Source organism: Bufo gargarizans, chromosome 4 (assembly GCF_014858855.1).
Source record: "Bufo gargarizans isolate SCDJY-AF-19 chromosome 4, ASM1485885v1, whole genome shotgun sequence".
NCBI classification, from domain to species: Eukaryota; Metazoa; Chordata; class Amphibia; order Anura; family Bufonidae; genus Bufo; species Bufo gargarizans.
Genome location: NC_058083.1, coordinates 519,784,043 through 519,810,374, shown reverse-complemented (window position 1 = coordinate 519,810,374; position 26,332 = coordinate 519,784,043). Strand labels below are relative to the sequence as shown.

Sequence of the window (26,332 nt, the reverse complement as noted above, 5' to 3'; positions counted from 1 at the left end):
CGACAGCCAATCAAGTGTCCGGATGGTGTGGCTGCGGAATGCTGATGTGTGCTCCCGGCTGCCCTGGTTCCGTACACTGAGCGCCGTCTGATCATGCCTTTCTACCGCACCTGGGAGGAGTTCGCCCGGGCCGCCGAGAAGCTCTACCAGGCCGACCCCATGAAGGTGAGGCCGGGGATAGAAGGGGACATTGTTGTGGGGGCTCTGTTGCTAGGTTACCAGCGGTGGTCACTGCTGACTGTTCCCAGGTGACTAGGACCTGGTTATTGTAGGTGAATGTATCAGGTAGGTCTCTCTATATCGGGGTGTCGTTAGGCGCCCCCCATAGCTGCAGGTAAGTAGTGGCCCTGCGACCTGTTGCTGGTCTTGTCTCCTTTGGCGATGCTCTCTGCATAGCAATGGCACCGTCATATGGAGGACATAGGGGGTCACTTGTCAAACTGGTGTAAAGTAGAACTTAGCTGCTCATAGCAACCAATCAGATTCCAGCTTTCATTTTCCAAAGAAGCTGTTCAAAATGAAAGGTGGAATCTGATTGGTTGCTATGGGCAGCTAAGCCAGTTCTACTTTACACTAGTTTGATAAGTGACCCCCTATGTCCTCCATCTGACGATAATGCGACATGATTTGTAAAGGGTCTGACCACTGGGAACTCAGCCAGTCCCAAGAATGCGGAGGCAGAGCAACGGGGGCGCTCCTATCCACCTCGAGGCTGCTGTTTCCTGGAGTGCCCCTGTCCAGGGAAGGGAACAGCAGCCCTGGATAAAGGGGTTACCACCACGAAAAGCTGTCCATACGATAGGTGATGTTTGTCATTGCATGGGGGTCTGACTGCGATCCTGAGGGGTCCAGAGTCCTCTCTGTATGGAGTGGTAGTGTGCATGTCTACCCGCTGCTCCCTTAAGGTAGTGTTTCCCAACCAGTATGCCTCCAGCTGTTGCAAAACTGCAACTCCCAGCATGCCCCCCCCCCCCCCATGTCCTCAGAGGGGACTCAGGGATTCCCGCTCATCTCAATTCACTTCAGTGGAGCTGCCATACCTGAAACGACCCATCTTTTTCTAAAGCTTTAATTTGTGGCTCAAGATTTTAACCTATTCCTTGTCCACTGGATAAATGAGGGTCCAATGAGTGGTGGTTTGACCACTGGGACCCCCACCATTCATAAGAATAGGGCTCCTGTGTAAACCCCCTACCCCGATCCATCTATCGCTATGAGACATTGCTTGCTTCTCTCCAGCAGTCTCGTAGAGAAAAATGGCGCAGCAGTGGACAGGATCGACCACTTTCCTATTATGAGATGAATTCAGATGCTTCTCTATACTGTAGACATTTAAATTCTCAGACCCCCCCCAAAAAAAATAAAAAAAATATTGTAAGGACAAGTTCTGCAGCTTTGTGATGTACAGTGTATTGAGTCCTCAACTTGTAAGATCCCTGCTAGCTGTCAATAAGTGGTAACATTTCACGTGAAAGACGGTTTGTTTTGATGAGTTCTGATACACTGTAACAAACCCTGCTGCTGTGTCGGTTGGCTGTGATCACATCATTTTGAGCACTGAATGGAGAGGAAGAGAACGCTTCCCTGCTGCGATCTCTTCAGCGCATGTGCAGATACAGGGTCGCCGGCTCGCATGCAGTGATTGGTGCAGAAGAGGACGCAGCTGGAGAGGCGGTCACATACCAGCCGCCATTTTGGGGTGGAGGACTAGTAATCCAGTGATCTCTATTTATCCACCCCACAGGTTCGAGTGATGCTGAAGTACAGGCACTGTGACGGGATTTTACGGATTAAAGTCACAGATGACGTAGTGGTAAGTAGACAGGACTGTGGATGAGGTACCGAAGATACTGACCCCCACCCGTCGATACACCCTGCAGAATGTGAGGGGAAAACTCCTTTTATCCTCCACAGGATTTGTCAAAACTCCGACTGCTGGAACCCCCACCGATCCTGAGAACAGGGGCCCCGCTCCCCCAGTCTGAAGGAGAGGCAGGTCGGGTGTGCACACTAATGCTCCATTCATTCTCTGATATCGCTGGAAATAGCCGAGTGCTTTACTCCATCTCTGGCAGTCCCACAGAGAAAGCCAGAGCTGGCCCTCCATCAGATTGGGGTAACAGGACCCTGGTTTTCGGGATCGGTGCGGGTCAGAATCCCACCATTCAGGCGCTTAGCACCTATCTTGTGAATAGGAGCCAATTTGTCATTCTGGGAAAACCCCTAAGAAAGGTGTTGTCCGCTTTGGATGATCAGTTTTTGTTAAGAGTACCCTGATTTTATTTATTTTTTTGCCAGCGATTAGCTGTAATCTGATAGGGGGGAACTGGCACAGCGCCTCCACAGGGAAAATGAAGTATTACACAGTGTCCTTTCTTATTCATGAACACGCTGGGTCCCCCAGAGCAAGAGATGCTCTATGCAGCCACTCTCATTTCTGGCCAAGAGATGAGGATCCTGATCAGGGAAACCCTCCCCTGATGAAGGGCTCATTCATGTGACCGTATGAATGGGTCCGCAATTTTGCGGAACGGGTTCGGACCCATTCATTTCAACAGGGCCGCAAAAGATTCGGACAGCACACGGTGTGCCGTCCGCATCCATTCCGTGGCCCTGCAAAAAATATAGAGCATGTCCTATTCTTGTCCGCAATCGCAGACAAGAATAGGCGTTTCTATAATGGGTCGCCCGTTCCGCAAATAACGGAACGCACATGGGCGGCATCCATGTTTTGCGGATTCACAGTTTGAGGACCGCAAAACATGGCACAGTCGTGTGAATGCGCCCTAACTCGCTATATGTTGTTTCTGTGGCGCTTATACAGGAGTTACGTGCTCTTAAGACGGAATTTCTGCGAATAATTCTCTGGGAATTTTAGAGCATTATTCTGCAAACTAATGGCCATTGATGCAGTATAGCCCCACACGGCCGCTGCTCCGCCTGGACTGTCTGACCTCATAGAGGGAGGCTTCCTAGTAGTCACTGATGGGATGGAACCCACATTTACCAGACATTTATGGTTTAGAGCAGGCATGCTCAACCTGCGGCCCTCCAGCTGTTGCAAAACTACAACTCCCAGAATGCCTGAGCAGCCTAAAACAGGGCATGGTGGGAGTTGTAGTTTTACAACAGCTGGAGGGCCGCAGGTTAAGCATCCCTGGTTTAGAGCCGTAACTTTTATTATTTTTCTTTCGTTCACAGCCTAATGAGGTTGTTTTTTTGTTTTGTTTTTTTGCACTGTGATCAGTAGTTTTTATTGTTGCCAGTTTAGAGTGAATTTTTGATCCATTTATTTTGGGAGGATAAGCACCAAAAAAAATAAAAATTATATATATATATATAATAATTTTTTTTTTTTTCATTGGTGGCAGCAGCACAGTGGAGAAGGAGAGTCTCTCCTTCTCCACTGTGCTGCTACCACCAATGAAAATAAGGCATGGAGGAGGGCTGTGACCACTGTGCCACCAATGTACATAACTAACCCATTAATTCAAATATAGGCGGCGGGTGTTGACGATCCGCAGCACCCTGTCATAGAGGCCGGGTATGTGATTCTGCCATCGGCACCCGCTGCCTATATTTGTAATAAAAGGTTAGATATCTTTATCGGTGGCGCAGTGCGCCCCCCACCTCCAGTATTATGGTCGGTGGTATGCGCCCTTATCCCCCCAGTATTATAATCAGTGGTGGCAGTGGCCACAGGGTCCCCTCCTCCCCATTGGTGCAGTGGCAGCTTCTGATCAGCGCCCCAGCAGTGAAATCGCGGGGCTCCGATCGGTTACCATGACAGCCAGGACTCTACTGAAGCCTTCCATGGTAATCTCCCTGCTGCTGTGTGCACAAAGCACAGGGCAGCAGGGAGAGTGATGTCCTATTCACCCTAATAGAGATCTATCAGGGTGAATAGGACGAGGGATGAAAAGATCCCAGGTTCTAGCCCCTGAGCAGGGAAATGGTTATTAAGTAAAAAGAAAAACCCCAAAATATTAAGTTGCCCCCTTTCCCAATTTTACAAATATCGCCACACCCCAAAAAGTCCAAACTATTAAAATATTAAAAGATCTCCTATGCGGTGAATGCCGTAATGAAAACCGCACGATTCACCATGTCCCCCCAAAAAATAGGATAGGACTGTTCTATTATGGGCCAGACATTCCATAAAATGCAGAAAGCACGCAGCCTTTTTTTGGTGGTAATTATTATTATTTTTTCACGTGGTATCGAGTATTGTAATACTTTTTTATGGTATCAAAATCTATTTGGTATCGTGACAACCCTAATCTCCCATAGACTGCAAGGATTTGACATTTCAGCCTATGGGAGATTCATTATGTTCCTATGAGGCCAATAGGAACTTCAGTGGCAGGTGCCCTCTGAAGGTCCGAGGCTGCCATAGCAACCCAATGGCTCCCTTGATCTGGCACAGGGGAGCTGTTCGGTCCCTGGGGAAAAGACCTCTCAGATTCCATGGTCAAGTGTCTGTGTTCAACGTTATCGTCTATCGCAGACAATGCCACTGGGTGTCTGCTGTGTAAAACAGCAGACACATGGTGGCTATGGTGCCCACTCAGCTCCTGAGCGGGCACCATCTTTACAGCCCTGACTTGGGCCATACATGTATGGGGCCGGTTGTAAAGTAGTTTACCGTAGCCCATCACCCATGTGTGTAACACCAGTAAACAAACTGCGGTATTCATAGCTTCCCAACATGGCTGCACCCTCTACTGTGCAGACGCAGATATGGGACACTGAAGCTTTCAGGGCCTGTGCAGTAGTGGACAGAACCACCTCCATCTTGGGACGCTGCAGTTTCCTTCCATGCATTACCCATGGGCATCGGGGGCATTACTGTGCGGGCTAAGGTATTAGCGGAAGTCACAACATATCTTTTGCATGGCATTTCTGAAATTTAAGCAGAGTGGCCAACCCCTTTAAGCCTTGGATGGGTTGTTCCCTTCTTTCTGAAGATAAACACAATATGACCAAACCCTGTCGGCGAGATGCCTGCCTGTGCGCCATAGTTAAAGGGCTATTCCCTAGTAAAGCAATGGCATCACTTTATAATAATAGGTCCTGATATACGATGGGAGTACCCTTTAAAAGCTAATTTCCTGTATGGTGTAGATGAGTGACACGGTGGTCTCCGTCTCTTCCAGTGTTTACTCTACAGCACGGATCAAGCTCAGGACGTGAAGAGGATCGAGAAATTCCACAGTCAGCTGATGCGACTAATGGTTGCTAGGGAATCCCGCAGCGCTACCATGGAAACTGACTGAGTGTCTCCAGCCCGGAGGGAAAAGAAGAATGAATCAGTCATCTGATTTTTATTTTTTCATTTTTTTTTTTTTTATTTCTCAGTGGTCCACCAGAAATATGACTGATTATAAAATAAAAAAAAGCGTAAAAACCTATTTATCATAAAAAAAAAAAAAGCAAAAATCTAGAGAGGCTGGAAGTTCTCTGCTTTCACATAAAAGCAGCTATTTATTTTTGGAAATTGATGAGGAAATTCTCCTGTGGATGCTTCACCACTGGAATAAGTGAGAATTCGACCGTGTGTGAAGATTTTTTTTTTTTTTTTTTGCAGAAAAGGCTTGTTGGACCTTTAATTTCCAGGTATATTTTTCCACAACATTAGGCTACATGCACACGAATGTTGTTTGTTTCAGTGTCCATTTTTGCGGATAGAATGCGGACAGCGCCCCGTCTGTCCTATTCTTGTCCGTTTAGAGCATTTGTTGCAATGGATCCACCAGAAAAACGGATCTGCAATTTGCGGACCTCAAAACTCATACGGTCGTGTGCATGTAGCGCTTAAACTGTATGTAAAAAAAAATCATGTATCTTAAATCCACCTTTCCCTGTTGTGTACGTGCTCTCTTAGCATTTAGGGTGGCGGTCTGGGCCTCGTGGAGATGGGGTACCTAAGCTTGGACTCTCTTGAGAGGCTTTCAGTCCAGCAGGTGTCGACTGGAAAGTTTGGAATAGTTTTATCGTTTTCAATAAATATGGATCTTCACGAGTGGCCGTCTGCATGTATGGAAGGGGAGGGGGTCGGACACAATGGGTAAGATTTATGTTAAAGGGGTTGTCAAGCACTTCTTCACCTCCTGATTGGACATGGGTATGGAGGGATGCTGCTGCACGCCGGGCAGGACCTTTGCCAAGGCAGCCGTCCTGTGTATGGCAAGTATCATGCACATGTCTTATTTTGCTAGGACGTGTGCGTGAAGCTTGCCAGACGGTAACTGCCCCATGTGTCCCTCTGCACCCGATGTCTCATTGGTCGATAGAGCGGGGCTGGACAATCCCTTTAACTTTGCTTGGTTTCCAGAACAGTAGAAGGGAGATATTTCTACTGCAGCAAGCCAGATACTAACTTCTTTCTGTCCACACTACAGCGCAGTACATACACACTAAAGGATCATCCACTGACCCCACCAATTTGGATGAGACTCACCTACCATCTAAAGTGTATAGGGGGGCTATCTAGACACCAGATGGGCAAGAAAGGAGGATCAACCATGAGTATGGGTGCCTTAGAGGGATACCCCATTATCCACTAACCACAGGATGGAGAACAACGATTAGATCGGTAGCGGTCTGACCACTGGGAGCCCAATGGTCCTGAGAAGGGCGGCGGCTAATAGTTATTAGGCTATGCATAGGATAAATAATTGAAATACAAAAGGCAGAATATCATAGATGTACCATGATGCAAAACCTAAAATCTACCCTTGGGCAGGATGAGCTGTGTATGTGGGGGGGGAGGGTTCAGAGTTAAACCTGGGACTGGTGACCGGAATCACAAGGTGACTGACCAATGGCCACAATCTGCTGTGTGGCTAATTTAGGGGGATCGTTGACTGGGGATCCCCTTCTCCCTCAATGTCATGTGTATTCCCCAGTCCTTCATTATATCCTGCTCTGCCCTGTGAACAGCAGTTTAGGAGATTTGCTTTACAGCAGGCGTCTGGGCATATAAAAACTGTCCCAAAAAGACAAGTGGGAGACTAGTGAGCGTCCTCTGTGACATGGAACAGGAGGCGCTGAGCCTTCCCCATAACTTATACCTGCTGTCATCTGCCTCCAGCTTTTTTTCACTGAACGGCACCAGAGTGCCCCCTGTAAACATTACCAGCACTGTGCTTTCCCTGGCTGCCGTCAATAGGGGGCGCTCCCTGCCCTTCTGTGCCTTACAGATTTCAAAAGCAAGAGATCTTTCCTATTTGGAGAAATTACTAGACAAATGGAAATATGAAAAAAAATAAAATTAAAATGCCATAAAACAATTATTGCGGTCCATTCACACGTCCGCATCCGTTCCGCAATATCGGGAATGGGTGCGGACCCATTCATTCTGTGCTCTCCGCATTTCCGAAGCGCGGCCCCGCAAAAAAAAAAATAGGACATGTCCTATTCTTGTCCGCAATTGCGGACAAGAATAGGCAGTTCTATGGGGGCGCAGGACGGGTGTATTGCGGATGTGTAATACACTATGGACGTGTGAATGGACCCTTTAAAGCGTTTTTTTTTCAGGTTGTTATAGAAGAATAATTAACCCCTTCCTGACCTCAGTCATACATGTACAGCAGAAATAGGGTCTTTAACCACCTCAGCCCCCCTAGCTTAAACCCCCTTAATGACCAGACCACTTTTTACACTTCTGCACTACACTACTTTCACCGTTTATCGCTCGGTCATGCAACTTACCACCCAAATGAATTTTACCTCCTTTTCTTCTCACTAATAGAGCTTTCATTTGGTGGTATTTCATTGCTGCTGACATTTTTACTTTTTTTGATATTTATCGAAATGTTTGCAAAAAAAAAAAAGACATTTTTCACTTTCTGTTGTAAAATTTTTCAATTAAAACTACATTTCTATATAAATTTTTCTCAAAATGTATTGTTCTACATGTCTTTGATAAAAAAAAAAATGCAATAAGTGTATATTTATTGGTTTGGGTAAAAGTTATAGCGTTTACAAACTATGGTGCAAAAATGTGAATTTCCGCTTTTTGAAGCAGCTCTGACTTTCTGAGCACCTGTCATGTTTCCTGAGGTTCTACAATGCCCAGACAGTTAGCGGAAAATGTGTTTGTAAAAAAAAAAAGTCTCATTCCACTAACTTGTGACCAAAAATAAAATTTTACATGAACTAACCATACTCCTCACAGAATACCTTGGGGTGTCTTCTTTCGAAAATGGGGTCACATGTGGGGTATTTATACTGCCCTGGAATTTTAGGGGCCCTAAAGCGTGAAAAGTAGTTTGGAATCCAAATTCGTAAAAATGCCCTGTGAAATCCTGAAAGTACTCATTGGAATTTGGGCCCCTTTGCGCACCTAGGCTGCAAAAAAGTGTCACACATGTGATATCGCCGTACTCAGAAGAAGTAGGGCAATGTGTTTTGGGGTGTCTTTTTACATATACCCATGCTGGGTGAGAGAAATATCTCTCTAACGCTGGGTTCACACCTGAGCGTTCGCGATACAGAGACAAGCGAACGCCCATTGTTGCGCGTTCCCGGAAGTCTATGTACGGGAACGCGCGACAAGACGCCCCAAAGAAGCTCATGTACTTCTTGGGGCATCGGGCGTTTTACAGCGCGATCGTACGCGCTGTAAAACGCCCAGGTGAGAACCATTCCCATAGGGAAGCATTGGTTTCTCCTTGTTGAGCGTTTTACAGCGCGTAGGAACGCGCTGTAAAACGCTCAGGTGTGTACCCAGCCTCAAAGACAACTTTTCACTTTTTTTTTTTATACAAAGTTGTCATTTGACAGAGATATTTCTCACACAAAGTTTGAGTATATGTAAAAATACACCCCAAAACACATTGCCCTACTTCTCCTGAGTTCGGCGATACCACATGTGTGACACTTTTTTGCAGCCAAGATGCGCAAAGGGGCCCAAATTCCAATGAGTACCTTTTAGGAGGGCATTTTTAGGCATTTGGATTCCAGACTTCTTCTCACGCTTTAGGGCCCCTAAAATGCCAGGGCAGTATAAATACCCCACAAGTGACCCCATTTTGGAAAGAAGACACCCCAAGGTATTCCGTGAAGGCCATGGTGAGTTCCTAGAATATATTTTTTTTTTTTGGCACAAGTTAGCGGAAAATGATTTTGTAAGAGAAAAAAATAAATAAAATAATCATTTTCCCCTAACTTGTGCCCAAAAAAATATATATTCTAGGAACTCGCCATGCCCCTCACGGAGTACCTTGGTGTGTCTTCTTTCCAAAATGGGGTCACTTGTGGGGTATTTATACTGCCCTGGCATTGTAGGGGCCCTAAAGCGTGAGATGAAGTCTGAAATATAAATGTCTAAAAATTTTTACGCATTTGGATTCCGTGAGTTCATGTGAGATTTTATTTTTTGTCACAAGTTAGTGGAATATGAGACTTTGTAAGAAAAATAAAAATAAAAAATTTCCGCTAAGGTGCCAAAAAAAAAAATTCTTCTATGAACTCGCCATGCCCCTGAAAAGTGATCTTTTTTAAGCGCCGCAGCGATTTTGTGGTGTTTTTGCAGTGATCAGAAAAAAAAAATTCTGTCACTGCGGTGGGGCGGACTGGATCAGGCCTGATCGGGCGAACACTGCGTTTTTTGTAGAGCCTATACAACATGTCCTATTCTTGTTCGCAATTGCGGACAAGAAAAGGCATTTTTTATATAGTTCTGGCAATGTGCGGATCCGCAAAATGCGGAAAGCACATTGCCGGTGTCCGTGTTTTGCAGATCCGCGGTGTCCGTGTTTTGCGTTAGGCGGTCCGGAGGCGGTTAAAGATGGCGCTGACTGGTTTCTGCTGTTTTACATGGCTAATGTCTGTGCTCAGTGATTTGGCCCCCCACGCTCGGAGATCTGGGGACCTGTTAGTTCGTGGTGGCAGCCTCGAGCCTGCTAGATGTTCCCAGGCTTACCACAGTGCCGTTTTTCTATAGGAACATGGTGAATCTCCCATAGACTGCAATGAAAAAAAAAAAAAATCTAAATAGCTGATTTTAGGCTTTTTAACCTCCTCCCTCAAAAAAAGGAAAAAAACAAAAGGGGGTCAAAAAGTTCCACCCTCCAAAATGGTATCGGTAAAATCTACAGATTGCCCTGCAAAAAATGAACTCTCACACAGCTCCGTAAATATAATTATAAAAAAGTTATGGGTGGGCAGAATATGGCGATGCAAAGAAAGAAAAAAAAATTCCCAATTTTTTTTTTTACAATTCCACCCCACTTGAATTTTTTTACAGCTTCACACTACATGCTAAACAATATAAAATTGTGCCATTAGAAATTGTGCCATACGGCTATGTGAATGGAAAAATAAAAAAGTTATGGCAGGGAGTAGAAAGCAAAAATGGAAAATCGTTGGGTCTTGCAGGGGTTAACCAGCAAATTCCCTGTATTCTTTGACAAACAGCAAAGAGGACCTCTCACCGCTCCTGACATGTCTGTTTTAATAGCGTCATGCATTCCCCACCTAATGCTTCTGGATCATCTATTCTTATGACGCTATGTTGTTTATTATTTATTTATTTTCTGCACTTATATAGCGCTACTATATTCCGCAGCGGTTTACAGACATTCGCATCCAACTGTCCCCAATGGGGCTCACAATCTAAGGTCCCTATCAGTATGTCTTTGGAGAGTGTGGGAGAAACCCGGAGGAAACCCACGCAAACACGGGGGGAACATACAAACTCCATGCAGATGTTGTCCTTGGTCGGATTCGAATGCAGGACCCCAGCGCTGCAAGGAAACAGTGCTAACCACTGAGCCACCGTGCTGCCCATGTTGTGCCATTCCTTTATTATTTCTACTAGAAGTTATGAATGAATTCCTAGCAGTCTGCAGTAAGGGTACAGAGGGTGGTAACCAGTTGGGGGGGGTAATGGCATCACTGACTGGATAGGGCGAGTCTGTGCAGGTACACACCTCCAACTGGTTACCACCCTCTGTACCCTTACTGCAGACTGCTAGCAATTCCTTCATAACTTCTAGTAGAAATAATAAAGGAATGGCACATCATAGAGACATAAGAATAGATGCTCCAGAATTGTTATTACATGGGGAATGCATGAAGCTATATAAAACAGGCCTGTCAGGATTGATGACAGGTCCTCTTTAACCCCCGATACTCCTTATCACAGTACACGTAGAGTGGATCCACATGTGTGGTGACTGGTGTCCCATCCACCTAATCTCCACCAGTGTGGTCAATTGTAAAGTATGGATACTCCTATTGGGCAGAGTATATCCTGGGTTAACAACCCCCACCTTTAGTGGTGACCATTACCACCAGTATACCCCCAATGCTTATTAAGGGACTGCTGATAAAAGGTTAAAAGGGGCGTCCGAGATATTTTTACTGGTGAAGTATTCACTGGATTGGTCATCAGTATCTGATCAGTGGGGATCTGACACCTGAGAACCCTGCCGATCAGCTGTTTGAGAAGGCACTGGCGCTTACAGCTATCCCTAGGCGATATGATGTTACGTTCAACGGTCACATGGCCTAGGCGCGGCGCAGCCCCATGAAGTGAATTGGGCTAAGCTGCTATACCAAGCACAACCACTATACAACTGGTGAGCAGGAAGAAGGCCACAGCTCTACTGGAGCGGCGCTGCCTTCTCAAACAGCTGATCGTGTGGGTCCAAGGTGTCTGACCCCAGCGATCAGATACTGATCAGTCATCAGTAGGAAAGTCTCAAAAAAGCACTTTAAATCTGGGAAAACCAACACCTCTCAGTGATGATCATCACACTCCAGTACTGCTGTCCCTAATTTTGTCCTATGGTGTATAGTGAAGAGCATCCTAACCTGCTGGAACCTGTCCTTAGGCTTTTCCCCTCCCAACGCATGTCACGATAGGAAACAGTGAGCCCTGAACTCCTGCCTAGACACTGTCCCTACCTATTTGCACGATCCACCCTAAATGGCGGCCCACAACTGGTCGGTAGTCCCTTCCTATATGCAGGGTCCGAAGTGCAGGGTTTCATCCGAAGTCGATTCGCTCATCCCTAGTTGTGGGCATGCTCTGTCGTGTGCTGGCGGAGGAGGAGTCTACCTTGAAATGATAATGAAATAAATGCCGATCCTGTCCTTGAATCCACAAAAAAAAATAGGACCTTTCTGAAGAATTAATAAAAATAATAGCGGCAGGCTCTCGGCTAGTATCTGTGTTTTAAAGATCCGTTTTTTTCAGTTTTTTCTTTTATATTGCTTTAATACATTTTTTTTTCTTTTTAGCACTTTTTTTTAGTATTTTTAGTTTTATGATTGTTTAAATATTTTTTCTTTTACTTTTCTTTTAATATATTTTGTTTATACATTTTTAGTTTGATTTTTTTTTAAATTTTATTTTTATTGACTATGATTATATTAGTTTTATCTTTTACCATTTACTCTTAAATCTTTTGGAATGTATTCTTAATTTATTTTTTGCTCTTAGTACAGAGCTCACCTGGGTCCTGTAACCTCAGTGTTGGATCCATGGGAAGAGGCGACTCTCAGCGCCCCCACCTATGGATTTCCCTGGTTCTATTCACTGCCTGCCAGATGATAATAACCACTCTGGAATTTGCTGGTGTCGGTTTTGCCTTCACGTTTCCCACACAAGAGCCCCTTGGCGGCAGTGAAGGTGTGTGTAACCTGCCGCTCTGTCCTGTGCATTCTGGAGAGCTTCTGTAATCCGGCCTTGTGTAACCGAGAAGATGCTGCTTTTCTTTACTCCACAATCAGACCTGGAGAGAAAATCTGACCCCGGTCACCTGGATCTTAACAATTTAATGATCATGGGGTACGTGACACCTTCTCAGGCTCAGTGATCGGATTTTCTACCAAAATCTGATATGAAGAAAAGGATTACACTCAAAGCATCAGCATTCCATAGTATTTATTGCTGGGGGAGAAGGGTGCAGTAAATTAATTGACCATTTAAACTGCCATAAAGCAGATTAAAGGGTATGTATACTTTTGCAAGTTTATTTTTTATTTTTTTATTGCTCTAGGTCTACACGACGACATGTGTCGCGCAACAGATAGGGCACAACTACACTGCAACATTTGTTGCGCGACATTTTTTCTAATGATAGTCTATGGTGTCGCACTGTGACATGTGACATGCTGTGACGCGACAGTCGCTGAAAAATCCATCTCGAATGGATTTTTTGTGACTGTCGCGTCGCAGTATGTCGCAGTGCGACACCATAGACTATCACTATAAAAATTGTCGCACGACATTGATGCGACAAATGTCGTTGTGTAGACCTAGCCTACTGCATCTAAAATGGAAAATGATGCAGCTCTGCAAATAATCTTGATTAAAAATCACCGTTTTGTGTATACAGCTCCTGTGCAGACCTATGTGTCTGCATGGTTACAGACTATCAGGGCTAAACAGACCATGAGGGGCCGAGCCTTATGTGGGGTATGCCCTCCATCTACAAGGTGCATCATAGATCTTTGAGGGTTGAAACTTTTATTCTTGAACCTCATTCAGACAGCTGTAATACAATATATGGTGGCAAAATTCAATTCACTAAACTGCATCCATCTGAATGACAAATCCATTGCTGCTTGTCATAGAATTGCTCCTTGCATACAGCGGTTTATATTGTATATTCCTATACAGTGAGCTCCCCCTAGTGGCGGCTGCAGGCTGCCAAAATTGTATCACCAGAGTGTGCAACAGTATTAGCTGGGAACTTTGAAAGCAAGAATTTTACAAACTTATATTTGTAGGTTGACAACGATCTTTCCTGATGCCCCAGCAACTCCTCCATACACGTTCAGCTCAGCCGAACATGTATGTGTAGAAAGACGCGGCCAGACCCATGTCTCCCCCGGCATCGTCTGTCTGGGAAAGAGTCAGGAGCTCCCCATACCCATTATAATATGGTCTGGTCTACCGTTCTCAGTGGATTTGCCCACAATAACACATGACTGCAGGGCTCAGACTACACAGGGTTTGTTTGTGGTCTGTAACCATGGAGACACACAGGTTTGCATAGGAACTGTTTTCAAAACAGCAGGAGATTTTTAATCAAAGGCTATTTGCAGAGTTGCTTCATTTTATATTTTGCATGCATCGTAGCGATAAGTCTACATACCCTTTGTCAATATGCTTTACAATATCGGTGTGTGTGCGTTATATGCCCTATAACCCATCGTATGGATTTGTACCTCTAATGTGAAGCCTGAAAATGTCTCATAGAAGCTCTGGTCAGAACCTGCTGGATGTGAGATGGGACATTCTTCTGTACAATAGTAAGCATGTCGCAGCCACACCCAGACAATAAAATATTACTGCATGGGGAGAACGGTGATCTGGCAGAGGAGATATGGCGGCACAGCGTGTTATAGTGCCAACGGACACAAAGCCTGGAACCAGGGCAGAGGAAGCGTGGACGCCTCCCAGACGTGTCTCATGCTCTAATGACACTCCCATCCTCAGGACTGCCAACATACACAGGGCAGCGCAGGCTGGGTATCTAAGCCTATCATGTGGGATACTGTCTGCTGAACTAGTGTATCTAAGCCTATTATCTGTGATACTGTGTGCTGAGGCAGGGTATCTAAGCCTATGATGTGGGATACTGTCTGCTGAACTAGTGTATCTAAGCCTATTATATGTGATACTGTGTGCTGAACTAGTGTATCTAAGCCTATTATATGTGATACTGTGTGCTGAGGCAGGGTATCTAAGCCTATTATATGTGATACTGTGTGCTGAGGAAGAGTATCTAAACCTATTATATGTGATACTGTGTGCTGAGGAAGAGTATCTAAGCCTATTATCTGTGATACTGTGTGCTGAGGAAGAGTATCTAAGCTTATTATATGTGATACTGTGTGCTGAGGAAGAGTATCTAAGCCTATTATATGTGATACTGTGTGCTGAGGCAGGGTATCTAAGCCTATTATATGTGATACTGTGTGCTGAGGAAGAGTATCTAAACCTATTATATGTGATACTGTGTGCTGAGGAAGAGTATCTAAACCTATTGTATGTGATACTGTGTGCTGAGGAAGAGTATCTAAGCCTATTATATGTGATACTGTGTGCTGAGGAAGAGTATCTAAACCTATTATATGTGATACTGTGTGCTGAGGAAGAGTATCTAAACCTATTATATGTGATACTGTGTGCTGAGGAAGAGTATCTAAACCTATTATATGTGATACTGTGTGCTGAGGCAGGGTATCTAAGCCTATTATATGTAAAACTGTGTGCTGAACTAGTGTATCTAAGCCTATTATATGTGATACTGTGTGCTGAGGCAGGGTATCTAAGCCTATTATATGTGATACTGTGTGCTGAGGAAGAGTATCTAAACCTATTATATGTGATACTGTGTGCTGAGGCAGGGTATCTAAGCCTATTATATGTGATACTGTGTGCTGAGGCAGGGTATCTAAGCCTATTATATGTGATACTGTGTGCTGAGGCAGGGTATCTAAGCCTATTATATGTGATACTGTGTGCTGAGGAAGAGTATCTAAACCTATTATATGTGATACTGTGTGCTGAGGCAGGGTATCTAAGCCTATTATATGTGATACTGTGTGCTGAGGAAGAGTATCTAAGCCTATTATATGTGATACTGTGTGCTGTGGCAGGGTATCTAAGCCTATTATATGTGATACTGTGTGCTGAGGAAGAGTATCTAAGCCTATTATATGTGATACTGTGTGCTGAGGAAGAGTATCTAAGCCTATTATATGTGATACTGTGTGCTGAGGCAGAGTATCTAAACCTATTATATGTGATACTGTGTGCTGAGGAAGAGTATCTAAGCATATTATATGTGATACTGTGTGCTGAGGCAGGGTATCTAAGCCTATTATATGTGATACTGTGTGCTGAGGCAGGGTATCTAAGCCTATTATATGTGATACTGTGTGCTGGACTAGTGTATCTAAGCCTATTATATGTGATACTGTGTGCTGAGGCAGGGTATCTAAGCCTATTATATGTGATACTGTGTGCTGAGGAAGAGTATCTAAACCTATTTTATGTGATACTGTGTGCTGAGGAAGAGTATCTAAGCCTCTTATATGTGATACTGTGTGCTGAGGCAGAGTATCTAAACCTATTATATGTGATACTGTGTGCTGAGGCAGAGTATCTAAACCTATTATATGTGATACTGTGTGCTGAGGAAGAGTATCTAAGCATATTATATGTGATACTGTGTGCTGAGGCAGGGTATCTAAGCCTATTATATGTGATACTGTGTGCTGAACTAGTGTATCTAAGCATATTATATGTGATACTGTGTGCTGAGGCAGGGTATCTAAGCCTATTATATGTGATACTGTGTGCTGAACTAGTGTATCTAAGCCTATTATATGTGATACTGTGTGCTGAGGCAGGGTATCTAAGCCTATTATATGTGATACTGTGTGCTGAGGAAGAGTATCTAGGCCTATTATATGTGATACTGTGTGCTGAGGAAGAGTATCTAAGCCTATTATATGTGATACTGTGTGCTGAGGCAGAGTATCTAAACCTATCATGTGTGATATAGTTTGTTGATCTAGTGTATATAAACCTATGATTTGTGATACTGTCTGTGGAGCTGTGTATATAAAGCCTATCGTGTATAATAGCGTCTGCTATACTAGTGTATCGAAGCCTAACATGTTATACTTTCGGCTCAGTGGTGTATCTAAGTCTATCGCGTGCGAGCCTCTCATGTGTATTATGTCTTCTGACCCAGTGTATCTAAGTCTATCAAGTGTGATACTGTAGGCTGATCTGGTGTATCTGAGCCTATCATCATTTGTGTAATGCCTTCTGAGCCAGGGTATCTAAGCCTATGATATGTGAGGCTACTTTCACACTAGCGTTCGTCGGTCCGCTCGTGAGCTCTGGCGACGTTCAGCCTCCGCTCCGCTCGCCTCCGCACGGACAGGCGGACAGCTGAACGCTGCTTGCAGCGTTCGGGTGTCCGCCTGGCTGTGCGGAGGCGTGCGGATCCGTGCGGATCCGTCCAGACTTACAATGTAAGTCAATGGGGACGGATCCGTTTGAAGATGCCACAATATGGCTCAATCTTCAGGCGGATCCGTCCCCCATTGACTTTACATTGAAAGTCTGGACGGATCCGTACGAGGCTATTTTCACACTTAGCTGTTATATGCTAAAATAATGCAGACGGATCCGTATTGAACGGAGCCTCCGTCTGCATTATTATGATCGGATCCGTTCAGAACGGATCCGATCGAACGCTAGTGTGAAAGTAGCCTTATACTGTCTGTTGAGCCAGGGTATCTAAGCCTATGATGTGTGATACTGTCTGTTGAGCCAGGGTATCTAAGCCTATGATGTGTGATACGGTTTATTAAACCAGGGTATCTAAGCCTATGATATGTGATACTGTCTGTTGAACCAGGGTTTCTAAGCCTATGATATGTGATACTGTCTATTGAACCAGGGTATCTAAGCCTATGATGTGTCATACTGTCTGTTGAACCAGAGTATCTAAGCCTATGATGTGTGAGGCCTAGTTCACACGATCGTTTTTTTTGCGAGTGTACGGGCCGTTTTTTTGTGTTCCGTATACGGTCCGTATACGGAACCATTCATTTCAATGGTTCCGCAAAAAAAACGGAATGTACTCCGCATGCATTCCGTTTCTGTATTTCTGTTTTTCCGTTCCGTTGAAAGATAGAACATGTCCCATATTTGGCCGCAAATCACGTTCCGTGGCTCTATTCAAGTCAATGGGTCCGCAAAAAAAACGGAACACATACGGAAATGCATCCGTATGTCTTCCATATCCGTTCCGTTTTTTTCTGAACCATCTATTGAAAATGTTATGCCCAGCCCAATTTTTTCTATGTAATTACTGTATACTGTACATGGCATACGGAAAAACGGAACGGAAAGGAAACGGAACAACGGATCCGTAAAAAAACGGACCGCAAAAAACTATAAAAGCCATACGTTCGTGTGAACTAGAGTATCTAAGCCTATGATGTGTGATACTGTGTGTTGAACGAGGGTATCTAAGCCTTTTTTGTGTGTAAAACATGATATAAATAAGTAATTAGGATGAGTCTCTGTCCACATCGGGCAGCACAAAAATCCGCCATCCCAGATACGTGATGGTCTTATACAATTCTTGGCTAACATTACTTGACGTCTATAGAGCAGGAAAGAGCGCACTGCATAGAAACGGGAGGAAGCTGTCTACAAGGAAGCTGTTGCCCATAGCAACCAATCACAGCACAGCTTTCATTTCACATTCTGCTGTTCACAAATGAAAGCAGCTCTGTTATTGGTTGCTACGGGCCTCAGTGAGATTTCAGAAGTTTCCATGTACCCGGCCTAGTTTTGCCATTATGTGGGTCGGCCTACTCGTGGGAGGACTACTTTTTATTTCCCATGAGCTTCTATATAGGACAAAAACGCCACAAATAAAATGTTTGTTAGATTAAAATGTAAGACTTCATGAATTCCCCACACTGGGCTCAGGCCCGCTCGTCTGTGTGGTATATCATGTCCTCTAGATAACAGGACAGGGTGTGGGAGGCGCACGCTGGCACCAGGTCAGCTATGTGGAAATCGCTGAATATCAGACGATTAGTGTTGAGCGAACTTGTGTTTTAAGTTCGGCGTCTAATGTTCGGGTTATCGAAGTATCCCGTTATGGATTCCGCTACCATGGACCATAACTGAATTTAGAATCCATAACGGGATACACAAGTTCGCTGAACACTACAGACGATAGCTCCTGGTCCGGACACACAGACTGCAGCAATACATGTGAACGGTGGAAGACATTGATCACCTATCCACCGGACCCCACAGCGTACAGGAGGGGAGTCACCGGAAACTGGGATACTGCTTAAGTTCCCGCTTTTTATGTTGGTAAAAAAATCTAAACAGATTGATATCTTAATTTAAAACTGTATAGCGGTCAGAGTTAAATTTTTCTGATACAAAGGTCCAAATGCCCTGCATAGACAGTTACGTGATAAAATTCTGTCCACCTGTAGTGACTAGGGGTGAGCGAATCGAGCTTCATATCCAAGATCCGAAGTTGATTAGTTCCTAATCATTAGTTCCGGAGACCTGTCTCCATACAGCATCAAAATGTATGTGCTGCGGCGAGGCAAAATTCGTTAAGTCCGAAGTCGCGCAAAACTTCGGTGAGTAACGTCGAGCTTCAATTCTACAACTTTAAAAACATTTTAAAACAGGAATCCAAAGTCAGTTTCGGTACTGACATAACAGCTGGTAAGTTGTAGAATCAAAACCCTAAGTTATTCACTGAAGTCTCACACGACTTCAGACTTAACAAATTTTGTCTCCGCGCGATTTTTCGGCGCGAGTGCAAAGCGTTTTGCACGTGTGTGAGAAAAATCAGCATGTTTGGTAACCGAACCCGGACTTCTTCACAGAAGTTCGGGTTTAGTGTTGTGTACATTTTATTATTTTCCCTTATAACGTGGTTACAAGAGAAAATAATAGCATTCTAAATACAGAATGCATAGTACAATAGGGCTGGAGGGGTTAAAAATTATTTTTTTAACTCACCTCATCCACTTGTTCGCGCAGCCCGGCTTCTCTTCTGTGGCCCCCGTGCAGCACCGCGCCATGTGAACAGTTGTCAAAGCTCACCTTGCCTGAAGCTCTCAGGAACTCCAACTGAGCGCATGGTAGGTTCATTAACCCTGGGTTCACACCTGAGCGTTGCCCAAACGCGCGTCAAACGCGCGTTTTTGACGCGCGTTTCTGACGCGCGTTTTTGTAATAGTGAACGCGCGTTTGACGCGCGTTTGTGTCATTGACTGCAGTGTCCTATGGCCACAAACGCGCGTCAAAACGCCCCAAAGAAGCTCAAGTACTTGTTTGAGCGTCGGGCGTTTTACAGCGCGTTCGTACGCGCTGTAAAACGCCCAGGTGTGAACCATTCCCATAGGGAAGCATTGGATTTCATGTCTTGAGCGTTTTACAGCGCGTTTGAACGCGCTGTAAAACGCTCAGGTGTGAACCCAGGGTTAACCCCTACTGCAGAATACTTAGCGAATTGAAATCACCTGGCCGAATGGAAGGAAGCACTATAATAAAAATATATAATATATGTATAGAGATTCTGTCCCTGGATCAGCTCTCCTTCCATTCGGCCAGGTGATTTTAATTCGCTAAGTATTCTGCAGTAGGGGTTAAATGAACCTACCATGCGCTCAGTTGGAGTTCCTGAGAGCTTCAGGCAAGGTGAGCTTTGACAACTGTTCACATGGCGCGGTGCTGCACGGGGGCCACTGTGCTGGTTGGTGGGACCCAGTGCTAGGTATGGCATAGTCAGGCAGCAGGGGTGCTGTTTGGCTGCTGGGTCCCGCCGCCGGCCAGGATGGCGCCACAGCATTGGTTGCCGTGCAGCGCCACGCCACTTTTAGGTTAGGACCCACTCATAGAGGCAACCTTGGTGTGGTGAGTGGGCTTATGCCTTTTGATCTAAATGTGCACTAATGCCTCATTCAGCATGTAGCATAGGAGGCGGTACACATGCGCTATTTAGTGCTGTCTTCTGCAAAAGTACCAGGGATGAGATCAAAGCATAGCAGCTGGATGTGCGATTAATTTCTTTTATCCTTTTTTTTAATATATATGCATACAGTTATATACAGCCACCGCTAGAGGGAGCTCAGGAGATGACTGTATACAGATATATACAGCCACCACTAGAGGGAGCTCAGGAGATTACTGCATACAGTTATATACAGCCACCACTAGAGGGAGCTCAGGAGATTACTGCATACAGATATATACAGCCACCACTAGAGGGAGCTCAGGAGATTACTGCATATAGATATATACAGCCACCACTAGAGGGAGCTCAGGAGATTACTGCATACAGATATATACAGCCACCACTAGAGGGAGCTCAGGAGATTACTGCATACAGATATATACAGCCACCACTAGAGGGAGCTCAGGAGATTACTGCATACAGATATATACAGCCATCACTAGGGGGAGCTCATGAGCTTACTGCATACAGATATATACAGCCACCACTAGAGGGAGCTCAGGAGATTACTGCATACAGATATATACAGCCACCATTAGAGGGAGCTCAGGAGATTACTGCATACAGATATATACAGCCGCCATTAGAGGGAGCTCAGGAGATTACTGCATACAGATATATACAGCCTCCACTAGAGGGAGCTCAGGAGATTACTGCATACAGATATATACAGCCACCGCTAGAGGGAGCTCAGTAAATTACTGCATATAGATATATACAGCCACCACTAGAGGGAGCTCAAGAGCTTACTGCATACAGATTTTTTTTTGTCTATGTAGTATTTGCTTGAGGGAGTGGCACCTTCAAGTGTGAATGCGCACCTATTATCTTGGGAGTAGCATTCCTCTGCACTTTTGCCCCCTCCCCTATCCAATAGAGCGCCTTAATTAGGTGGTACATTTGGCTGTGCTTGATCCTCCTCCCATTGGTTGCTTGATGCACATGGAGGTGACTAGAAGCAGCACACCATATGTGCGGCGTCTGCGCTCCTGAACATAGAAGCCCAATGGCTTAGGTAGGTTTAGCGTAGGACCCGCCTGACCTGAGACCACCTTGGCGTTCGGTAGGCGGGCTTAGATGTGTTTTGATCAAAATATATTGACTAAGTGTCTCAGATATTATCATATCAGAGTGAGGACTTTGTCCATATATAGTGCTTGCATCTACTTTACTAAGTGCATTATTATCTTATCTCTGTGGTTCTCTTCAATAATATGGCCAGGGACATCCGCACATTTGTACATCATATCGTGCAGGATGTTTTTATCTTAGTTTTTTCTGTGGATTTTTTTTGTCTATGCATACAGATATACACAGCCACCACTAGAGGGGGCTCAGGAGATTACTGCATACAGATATATACAGCCACCACTAGAGGGAGCTCAGGAGATTACTGCATACAGATATATACAGCCACCACTAGAGGGAGCTCGGGAGATTACTGCACACAGATATATACAGCCACCACTAGAGGGAGCTCAGGAGATTACTACATGCAGATATATACAGCCACCTCTAGAGAGAGCTTAGGAGATTACTGCATACAGATATACACAGCCACCACTAGAGGGGGCTCAGGAGATTACTGCATACAGATATACACAGCCACCACTAGAGGGAGCTCAGGAGATTACTGCATACAAATACATACAGCCACCACTAGAGGGAGCTCAGGAGATTACTGCATACAGATATATACAGCCACCACTAGAGGGAGCTCAGGAGATTACTGCATACAGATATATACAGCCACCACTAGAGGGCGCTCAGGAGATTACTACATACACATATATACAGCCACCACTAGAGGGCGCTCAGGAGATTACTGCATACAGATATATACAGCCACCACTAGAGGGAGCTCAGGAGATTACTGCATACAGATATATACAGCCACCACTAGAGGGAGCTCAGGAGATTACTGCATACAGATACATACAGCCACCACTAGAGGGAGCTCAGGAGATTACTGCATACAGATATATACAGCCACCACTAGAGGGAGCTCAGGAGATTACTGCATACAGATATATACAGCCACCACTACAGGGCGCTCAGGAGATTACTACATACACATATATACAGCCACCACTAGAGGGCGCTCAGGAGATTACTGCATACAGATATATACAGCCACCACTAGAGGGAGCTCAGGAGATTACTGCATACAGATATATACAGCCACCACTAGAGGGAGCTCAGGAGATTACTGCATACAGATATATACAGACACCACTAGAGGGAGCTCAGGAGATTACTGCATACAGATATATACAGCCACCACTAGAGGGAGCTCAGGAGATTACTGCATACAGATATATACAGCCACCACTAGAGGGAGCTCTGGAGATTACTGCATACAGATATATACAGCCACCACTAGAGGGAGCTCTGGAGATTACTGCACACAGATATATACAGCCACCACTAGAGGGAGCTCAGGAGATTACTGCACACAGATATATACAGCCACCACTAGAGGGAGCTCAGGAGAGTACTGTATACAGATATATACAGCCACCGCTAGAGGGAGCTCAGGAGATTAGTGCATACAGATGTATACAGCCACCACTAGAGGGAGCTCAGGAGATTACTGCATACAGATATATACAGCCACCACTAGAGGGAGCTCAGGAGATTACTGCATACAGATATATACAGCCACCACTAGAGGGAGCTCAGGAGATTACTGCATACCGATATATACAGCCACCACTAGAGGGAGCTCAGGAGATTACTGCACACAGATATATACAGCCACCACTAGAGGGAGCTCAGGAGAGTACTGTATACAGATATATACAGCCACCGCGAGAGGGAGCTCAGGAGATTAGTGCATACAGATGTATACAGCCACCACTAGAGGGAGCTCAGGAGATTACTGCATACAGACACCACTAGAGGGAGCTCAGGAGATTAATGCATACAGATATATACAGCCACCACTAGAGGGCGCTCAGGAGATTACTGCATACAGATATATACAGCCACCACTAGAGGATCTCAGGAGATTACTGCATACACATATATACAGCCACCACTAGAGGGAGCTCGGGAGATTACTGCATACAGATATATACAGCCACCACTAGAGGGAGCTCGGGAGATTAATGCATACAGATATATACAGCCACCACTAGAGGGCGCTCGGGAGATTACTGCACACAGATATATACAGCCACCACTAGAGGGAGCTTGGGAGATTACTGCACACAGATATATACAGCCACCACTAGAGGGAGCTCGGGAGATTACTGCACACAGATATATACAGCCACCACTAGAGGGAGCTCGGGAGATTACTGCACACAGATATATACAGCCACCACTAGAGGGAGCTCGGGAGATTACTGCACACAGATATACAGTCATGTGAAAAAATTAGGACACCCTTTGAAAGCATGTGGTTTTTTGTAACATTTTTAATAAAAGGTTATTTCATCTCCGTTTCAACAATACAGAGAGATTAAAGTAATCCAACTAAACAAAGAAAACTGAAGAAAAGTCTTTTCAAGATCTTCTGTAAATGTCATTCTACAAAAATGCCTATTCTAACTGAGGAAAAAGATAGGACACCCTCACATGTATTCCCTCTTAAATTGGCTCAGATCTCACACAGGTATATCACACCAGGTGCACATAATTAGTAGATCGTTACTCTGCATGTTGAATGAGGCTTGCCCTATTTAAACCTCAGACATTTAGTTTGGTGTGCTCCTGACTGTTGAAGTGAGAGTGAGAGCAAAAGAGCTGTCAGAGGACTTCAGAAAAAAGATTGTAGCAGCCTATGAGTCTGGGAAGGGATTTAAAAAGATCTCAAAAGATTTTGAAATCAGCCATTCCACTGTCCGGAAGATAGTCTACAAGTGGAGGGCTTTCAAAACAACTGCCAACATGCCCAGGACTGGTCGCCCCAGCAAGTTCACCCCAAGAGCAGACCGCAAGATGCTAAAAGAGGTCTCCAAAAACCCTAAAGTGTCATCTCGAGAACTACAGCAGGCTCTGGCTACTGTTGATGTAGAAGTACATGCCTCTACAATCAGAAAGAGACTGTACAAGTTTAACTTGCATGGGAGGTGTGCAAGGAGGAAACCTTTGCTTTCCAAGAGAAACATCGAGGCCATACTGACATTTGCCTGAGATAAAGTTGACAAAGACCAGGACTTCTGGAATAATGTTCTTTGGACAGATGAGTCCAAAATTGAATTATTTGGACACAACAGCAGAGGACATGTTTGGCGTAAACCAAACACAGCATTCCAAGAAAAGAACCTCATACCAACTGTGAAGCATGGAGGTGGAAGTGTCATGGTTTGGGGCTGCTTTGCTGCAGCAGGACCTGGTCAGCTCACCATCATAGAATCCACGATGAATTCTACTGTGTATCAGAAGGTGCTTGAAGAACATGTGAGACCATCAGTTAGAAAATTAAAGCTGAAGCGGAACTGGACCATGCAACATGACAATGACCCAAAACATACTAGTAAATCAACCAAAGATTGGCTGAAAAAGAAGAAATGGAGAGTCCTGGAATGGCCAAGTCAAAGTCCAGATTTGAATCCCATTGAGATGCTGTGGGGTGACTTGAAAAGGGCTGTACGTGCAAGAAACCCCTCAAACATCTCACAGCTGAAAAAGTTCTGCATTGAGGAGTGGGGTAAAATTTCCTCAGACCGATGTCGAAGACTGGTAGATGGCTACAAGAACCGTCTCACTGCAGTTATTTCAGCCAAAGGAGGTAACACTCGCTATTAGGGGCAAGGGTGTCCTATCTTTTTCCTCAGTTAGAATAGGCATTTTTGTAGAATGACATTTACAGAAGATCTTGAAAAGACTTTTCTTCAGTTTTCTTTGTTTAGTCGGATTACTTTAATCTCTCTGTATTGTTGAAACGGAGATGAAATAACCTTTTATTAAAAATGTTACAAAAAACCACATGCTTTCAAAGGGTGTCCTAATTTTTTCACATGACTGTATACAGCCACCACTAGAGGGAGCTCGGGAGATTACTGCACACAGATATATACAGCCACCACTAGAGGGAGCTCAGGAGATTACTGCACACAGATATATACAGCCACCACTAGAGGGAGCTCAGGAGATTACTGCATACAGATATATACAGCCACCACTAGATGGAGCTCAGGAGATTACTGCATACAGATATATACAGCCACCACTAGATGGAGCTCAGGAGATTACTGCATACAGATATATACAGCCACCACTAGATGGAGCTCAGGAGATTACTGCATACAGATATATACAGCCACCACTAGATGGAGCGGCTGTGGTTCGTGTCTGCTGCTCCTCCACTCACTTCTATGGAACCAATCTTTATGTAGCTAATAAAGGAGGTTTGACTGAAGGTCCATACCGTGCTGTACATCCTCCGTGGGGCGCTGTAGACCCTGCGGCCCTTGTGTTATGGCAAGCAATGCAAAGCACCATGTAAAAGGCATGTGACACCCATAGACAGGTATCCACTAGAAGTCCTGAGTATACAGTATGTGATGGTTTACTAGACCTGCAGGATGTATGGGATAATACACTGGACCTACCATGCACTCATTTCCATTCACCAGCAGCAAGCAGAGATCTTTAACATTGTGCGAATTTGATCAAGTATATTGAAAAGCTGCAGGACTTGTATTTACCTGTGTATATATGTAATACATTAGGTTCTACAGCTCCCAGCATGAACTCAAGCTGTGCGCTGCTGGGACTTGTGGTTCCCCCTCATGCTATCAGTGTGATCTCCCCTGCTGTGCACTGCTGGGACT

At 44.8% G+C, this 26,332-nt stretch overlaps 1 protein-coding gene across 1 annotated transcript; it reads left to right on the top strand.

Moving 5' to 3' along the window:
• Nucleotides 1-8: 8 nt before the first annotated feature.
• Nucleotides 9-6,022, top strand: SRP9 (signal recognition particle 9). Its single transcript, XM_044289852.1, has 3 exons — nt 9-165; nt 1,745-1,813; nt 5,157-6,022. The coding sequence occupies exons 1-3, from the start codon at nt 94-96 to the stop codon at nt 5,274-5,276; spliced, it is 261 nt and encodes an 86-aa protein (XP_044145787.1). The 5' UTR covers nt 9-93; the 3' UTR covers nt 5,277-6,022.
• The last annotated feature ends 20,310 nt before the right edge of the window (nt 6,023-26,332 follow it).